The following is a 7,531-nucleotide window of genomic DNA, read 5'->3' as shown; positions in this document are numbered from 1 at the left end:
ACACCATAAGGACCAATTTGTTGATCTACAAACTCAACCGCATCAAAGTCAGGAGCATCAAGATTGAAAGGCTCAATTGTTTTTTTCTTCTTACTAGGAGAAGCACCAGAAGCAGCGGCAGAAGTTTGTGGAGGATCGACCAGATGAACCCGAGGAATAGGAATTGCTTTCATCGGCCCGGGAGAACTCGGCACAGGAGGTTTCACTGGAACCTGAGAAGATCCCTCTCCGGCCACCTTGGCCGAGATGTTTTGAGCAGTAGTTGCCTTCTTTGCCTTTTTGAAGGCCTTCATGGAGTCATTGTTTTTTGACATCTCTGCAAATACAGAATCAGCCATAGTAAAGGGTTACAATCACAAGAAGAGGAAGCAAAACTAAGAAAACAAGTACAGAAACAAGTCAGACAAATACCCAAAACAGTCCGAAACAAGGACGGGTCATTCAAAAACCTTTTTGTATCAAGATGGGGTGGTTCCCACCATAAATCCTCAAGAACAACAACAAAAGCACGCTCAACCTCGTCAAGCATCTCCCATGTATACCGAGACACTCTCACATCCTTCTGCCACTCTAGAGGGAAAGAAGGCTCATCATTTTCATCAAGAAAAAAGGGGCGGGCCCCCTCGACAGCACGAACTCTAAAGAAGTAATTCTTAAAATCCTTAAAGGACTCGTCATACATGGCAAAAACTTTATGGCCCTGGGCAGACCTGAAAGAAACCCAGGAAGCTTTCTTTTTGGAAGAACCACTAGGCTTGGCAGAAACAAACAGATAAAGGAAAAGAGTCTGAGAAGGTGTTACGCCTAACTCTTGGCAAAGTAGCTGAAAGATCTTGACTAAACCCCAGGAATTTGGGTGAAGCTGGGATGGGACAATGTTACACGGCCACAACAGGTCGGCCTCGAAAGCAGTAAAAGGAAAAGTAATGTCCAACTGACTGAAGAAATATTCATAGGCATAGAAGAAGGGACATTCTCCCTCGATGGAGGTAGGAAAACAAACCCTTTCATCAGAATCAGGAGCGACAAGCTCATAATCCCTCTCCCGGGCACTACTACCACAGATCCTATGACGCTTCCTCAGCTCTACGCAAAATTTAGCATCCACAATAGAGACACACATCAAGACAAGGGAGTCCAGCCAATCGGACATCCCCTCGGGAACTCTGGAAGACATCTCTACAATGTTATTGTGAGAAGACATAAGGCCAACTAATCCTACAATAAGAAAAGAAGATGGGATTACTAAAAACATCTCGGACGAAGGACAAAACAACTTGATTAATATGACACAGGCGAACAAACAGAAAAGGAAAACCCCAAGACTCAAACCAAAGTCCTGGGGCATCCTTTGGAGGCAGTAACAAAGCAAGGTTTTCAGGAAAAATCTACAGCACGCATCCCAGCATTTCTCAAACAAGAAAAGAATACTTCAAACAAGCAAAGCATTTCAAAAAAGGAAAGTAGAAACACAAAAATCATCAAAGCCACTATCTTTCTACAGTCTACCAGCAATGAGCATTGTCAACAACACCAAGCAAAAAATCGTTAAAAACACAACCTTTTGCAGACTCAAGAAAAAACCCTAAAAAGTATCAAGAGGAAGCCAAGAAAATGCACTCCAAGCAAAAAGCAAACTATAGGTATCATTATCTCCCACAAAGGTACAGCAACAAGGATCTTTTGAAATTAAGGAGCAAGAGACAATTTTTCCAAAAATAACAGCCAGAAGCAACAATAGAACATGCAAACCCCTGGGAAACCGCAAAGAAGAAACACCAGGAATACGCGAAGAAGAAAAAACACATTACAGCGACAAGATAACACAAGATCATAAGAAAGGTTCAAACTTTTTTGACAGTCAAGCAAATATCAACAATTTACCAGATAATTAAAGACAAAGCAAAACGAAAAGAAAATGGAACCAACCTGGAAAAAAGCAGGAAGCTTTATAAAAGTTGGAGATGGAGAGACAGAATCACCGATCACTGAACGACGCTGCAACGCAAGAAAAGCAAAATGTGGGTGAAAGACAGAGAGCGAGAGAACGAAGGAGAAGTTACGAAGAGGAGTGAAGAAGGGAAATTGTTTTCTGATCACAAATTCAAAATAAAAGGCCACAAGGAAAAACGGGGCAATTAATACCAATTAATGAAGGTATTAAACCCTCGCACATTCCCAAAGCGCTGATATAAAAGCACGCGCTTTTAGAGGAAAACGTTCCACACTCAAAAAGCTTTGACGATTGGATTTTTGACGGTTTAGAATTTTACAAATGAAATCTCGTCGAAGTATAGTCTCTAAACCAACAATAATCCTTTCATACAAAAATTTGTTTGTCACAAGTACAAACCCCTAAAATCTATAAACCGAAGTATTTAAACCTCGGGTCGTTCTCCCTAGGATTTACAATAAAGTGTTTTGTTATTGGTTGTGAGTTATATTTGGGGGTTTTAGAGGAGAAACATGAATAGTAAATGGTAAGAAAACTTTATTAACAAAATGGTCTTGGCAAGATTTGGTTGTCAAGGGTCTTCATCATTATCACTAGCCACAAGTATGGTAGTTGCAAGGATTAATCCCACTTAGTCATCCTAAAATCAATTAACAAAGGAAAGTCAAGTGAGTTATATCAATCCTAGTCCATAAGTCCTAGCTTTCCACTAATTGGATTAATGAAGGCTAGAGTTAATGGCCATCAACTAGCAATCAATTGGACACTAGTGACTCAAGAAATCCTAAGTTACCTTCTCAAGCCAAGAACATAAAATCCTACTCTAACATCCTCTCAAGCATTTCATCAAACACTTGGTAGGCATAAAAGGGAAACATAGTAAATCAACAACAAGAATGAAAGCTAACAACAATTATTGAAAGAAATTAACAACAACAATCAAAAGAGACACTTTTATTATGAATTACCTTTATTGAATTGGAAGAGAGTAAAAGGAACAATACTAGATCTATAACAAAATACAAGAACAACATAAAGGAGATTGCAATAATAGAATGGAAGAAGAATGAATGTAACAACAAGGAATTGAAAAGATAGAAGTAGAAGAAGATGAATCTAAATCTAAATCTAAGAACTAAACCTAATCCTATTCCTAATTTTAGAGAGAAGTGAGAGCTTCTCTCTCTAGAAACTAACTCTAGCTAAAACTATCTATCCAATGATCTAAAATTAGTCTATGGATGTGGATGTGTGAATGTCATAATGTCAATCCCCTTCAATCCTTGGCTCTTATATGCATTTTGGCGCCAAAGTTGGTTGCTGAAACCTTCCCAAAATCGCCAGGCACGTGCTTCATTAGTGAGGTCATGTGCCGTCATCGGCGCGTGCGCGCATGGTACGCGTGCGCGTCCTTGGCCTATCTCGCAATGTGCGCGCGAGCGCCTTGTGCGCGTGCGCGTGCATGGCTGACTTTGCTTCTTTGACTTTTTATGCTTCTCTCCACTTGTATGCTTCCTTCCTTGCTTCCTTTGATCCATGCCTAGCCTATTTCATCCTGAGATTACTAACAAACATATCAAGGCATCTTATGGAATCAAAGAGGAAATAGAATTCATCAAAATAAGGCTTAAAAAGCATGTTTTTTACACTTAAGCACAAATAAGGGAGAGATAACAAAACCATGCTAATTCCTAGGCTAAATGTGACAAAAGGCTATCAAGATGCTCCAAATTCAATACAAAACAAACCGTCAAATTGGGGTTTGTCAAGCTTCTACAAAGGAATCGACAAAATGCTTGAGTTTGGCTTCACTAGAGAAGGACCGAAGTCAAGGACTCGACCTCAAAAAAGAAGACCGAGCTCAAGCAGGGGCACTGTTCATACCCTGGGTTGAGCTGTCCGAGCCGGGATGTTCAGTAGCAAAGCGACCGACCTCTTTAGGTCAAGCAGACTGACTTCTTCGTAAATAACTCGGCCAAATTGACAGGAAAGCCCAAAGAAAGGCCCAACTCAAGGAATACGACCCCGATCCAAAGGCAGCCCAAGCCTATAGAGGTAAGGGCGGTTCCATGGAAGATAAGCTGACCTCGACAAAAGATAAGATAAGACAAGATAACTAACTTATCTTATCCAAAGAAGGTCACATCTCACCATTATAAATACACTGGAGCACCCAGGTATAACTCATACTCTGATTCTATTCAATACCTGCTTAATACCCTTGCTAACTTAAGCATCGGAGTCCCTTGCAGGTTCCCCCCACTCTCCGGGGACGAAGGATCAGCACTACCACCAAGTCCAACAAGTCGGACACAATCGCTCCAACCAGCACAGAAGATCTCGTCCGAGATCGACCTCCAATTTCAGGTAACCCTCGGAACAAATGGACTGACCCATTCGCTATCTGAGATGGGATAGATGATGTCTGCTTCAAGTAATCTGGTCACTTCTTTCTTGACAACCTCCAAAATAGTGGGGTTAAGCCGCCTTTGAGGTTGACGGACAGGCCTTGTGCCTTCTTCTAAAAATATCCGGTGTTCACAAACATGGGGGCTGATGCCTACTATATCTGCCAAGCTCCACCCAATTGCTTTCTTGTGTTCTCTCAGCACACTAAGCAGCTGCTCCTTCTGTTGGGAAGTGAGTTCCCTTGCAATGATGATTGGGAGCTTCTGATTATCCTCAAGGTATACGTACTTGAGGTGGGGTCGAAGGGGCTTCAGTTCTGTTTTCTGCTCCTGGCTAGGTACTTGATCATCCGGAGCTATGTGTGGTGGTATGACATCTTCAGGAAGCTCAGCGGGCTTCCCCACACTTGCTTCATGCTCCATGTGCATCTCTTTTATTTCTTCTGGACTGCAGCCACTGTCTCGTTAATAATGTCGCTGACAAACCGATATTTTACGGTTTATCTTGTGCTCAATTGAGTGGATTTTATCGATCTTTCATACACTTGTTCATACAAAATGCATTGTTTACATTCTCCTTCCTGATTTTGTGCTATGATTGAGAATATGCTTCTTTGTCCTTATATTTGCTAATATTAATCCTCTCTTATTACCATTAGATGCCGTGATATGTGTGTTAAGTGATTTTAGGAATTACAGGGCAGGAATGGCTTAGAGGATAGAAGGAAGCATGCAAAAGTGGAAAGAATACAAGAAACTGAAGAAACTGTTAAAGCTGTCCAACTTGACCTCCTAGTACTAAATCGACCATAACTTGAGCTACAGAGGTCCAAATGCCGCGGTTCTAGTTGCGTTGGAAAGCTAACATCCGAGGCTTTGCAGCGACTTGTACGAACCAGAAATTACTGGGGGCGATTTCTGGGATATTTCTGGCCCAGTTCTCGGCCCAGAAAACACAGACTAGAGGCTATAAAGTGGGGGAATGCATCCATTCATACAACAAGAATACAACATTCATTATTCACAATTTTAGGATTAGATGTAGTTTCTAGAGAGAGAGGTTCTCTCCTCTCTCTTATGTCTTAGGTTTTAGGATTAAGATTTCTTCGTCTTTTCAATTCCAGGTTTAATATTCCTTTACTTTACTTTATGTTTTCTTCTACTTTTATTTATTCTATTACTTTAGTTGATTACTTGATGTTGCCAATTTGGTTTATGGATTTCTATGTTCAATCTAACTTTCTATTTAATATAATTTGAGGTATTTAAGATATTTAATTTTTTTAGCTTTCTATATTCTTGGCTTTGGTTGAGTAATTAGAGACTCTTGAGTTATCAAACTCTTTTGTTGATTGATAATTGGAAGTTGCTAATTGACTTGAATTCCACTAACTCTAGTCTTTCTTTGGGAATTGACTAGGACTTGAGGATTCATATTGATTTATCCACTTGACTTACCTTCATAGTTAGAGGTTGACTAAGTGGGAGCAACGAGCAATTCTCATCACAATTGATAAGGATAACTAGGATAGGACTTCTAATTTTCATACCTTACCAAGAGTTTTCTTAGCTATTGATTTATTAATTCCTGCAATTTATTTCTCTTGTTCAAACCTTTCAAAAAACCCAAAAATACTGTTTTCCATAACCAATAATAAAACACACCTCCCTGTAATTCTTTGAGAAGATGACCCAAGGTTTGAATACTTCGGTTATTTATTTTTATTGGGTTTACTTAAGTGACAAACAAAACTTTTGTACGAAAGGATTCTCTATTGGTTTAGAAGCTATACTTACAACGCGATTATATTTGTGAATTTCTTTACCAATAAAAGTCCTCTCGTCAGTCGCACTGGAAGATGGAGTGATCTTCCGGTGGGTGTCTCATAACTTCATCCAGATTGAAGCTCACTGTTCTGCCATCTATCTCAAAAGAGTAGGTTTCTGAGTAGGCGTCCAGCTTAAATTCTGAGATTTTCAGAAATGGTCTTCCAAGTAGGACAGATGAAAGTTTTCCTGAGTCATTAGGGGGCATCTCCAAAATATAAAAGTCAATAGGGAATGTCAACCCCTTAATGATCATGAGAACGTCCTCAGCAATTCCAACTACAGAGATTATGCTTTTATCTGCCAAAACAAAATGTGCTGACAACCTTTTTAAGGGAGGGAGCCCCAAAGCATCATATACAGATAATGGCATAATACTCACACATGCACCCAAATCACACATGCAGTCAAAAATTTGAATACCATCAATAGTACAAGTAACCATGCATGGACCTGGATCACTATATTTTTCTGCTATATCACCCATTAAAGCAGATATAGAGCTACCTAAAGGAATAGTTTCAAATTCATTAATTTTATCCATATGTATGCACAAATCTTTTAGAAATTTTGCATAGTTAGGTACTTGCTGAATGGCATCAAAAAGGGGAATAGTTACTTCTACCTTTTTAAAGATTTCTACCATTTTGGGATCGAGCTCCATCTGCTTCCTGGATTTCCTTGCAAGATGTGGAAAGGGGATAGGGATAGTGTCTCTCGTAGCTTCAGCTGCTTTTGATGTGCTATTCTCTGGTTGAGTTGCTTCTTCTGCAATCATGTCTTGTACCTTCTCTTCCTCTTCAGCATCTTCTACCTCAACAGCATCTCTAACCTGAATGTTCTCCTTTAATCTTGGCTCATCATGACTCCGCTCTGGCAGTGTGGTTCCAGACCTCAAAGTGATGGCATTGATGCCTCCCTTAGGGTTGGGTAAAGGTTGAGATGAAAGTGCAGTAGAGCTTGCAGGTTGACTGTTGAGTGTATTCATAGATCCAATCTATAAGGCTAGAGCTTGTACAGCAGAAGTCAGGCTGTTCAAAGTGGAGCTAAGTGTGTTCTCCATGTTCTTTTGTCTTTGGTCAATAGACTGAAGTAACTCGTCATTTGAAGAGGAAGGTGCATAGGTGCCTTGAGGGCCTTGCTGTTGGTTATTCTGAGATCCCTGGGCTTGCCTTTGGTGAGGTGCTCTGTAAGGCTGGTTTTGACTCTGCTGTCTGTTGTTGTTGTTGTTCCACCTCTGATTTCTATTGTTGTCTCTGCCTTTTCTATTGTAGTTGTCCCTCTATCCTTGATTGGAATTATCTCTCCATCCCTGGTTGGAGTTATCTTGCCAACCTTGATT

General features: G+C 40.3%; 1 protein-coding gene across 1 annotated transcript; it reads right to left on the bottom strand.

Moving 5' to 3' along the window:
• Positions 1–6,205: 6,205 nt before the first annotated feature.
• LOC130966337 (uncharacterized) lies at positions 6,206–7,177 on the bottom strand. The gene is made up of 2 exons (XM_057891125.1): positions 6,780–7,177; positions 6,206–6,692 (listed from the first exon to the last, which is right to left on the bottom strand). The coding sequence occupies exons 1-2, from the start codon at positions 7,175–7,177 to the stop codon at positions 6,206–6,208; spliced, it is 885 nt and encodes a 294-aa protein (XP_057747108.1).
• Between the last annotated feature and the right edge of the window lie 354 nt (positions 7,178–7,531).

This window comes from Arachis stenosperma, chromosome 3, assembly GCF_014773155.1.
Source record: "Arachis stenosperma cultivar V10309 chromosome 3, arast.V10309.gnm1.PFL2, whole genome shotgun sequence".
Taxonomy (NCBI): domain Eukaryota; kingdom Viridiplantae; phylum Streptophyta; class Magnoliopsida; order Fabales; family Fabaceae; genus Arachis; species Arachis stenosperma.
This window is presented reverse-complemented; position numbering and strand designations above follow the sequence as displayed.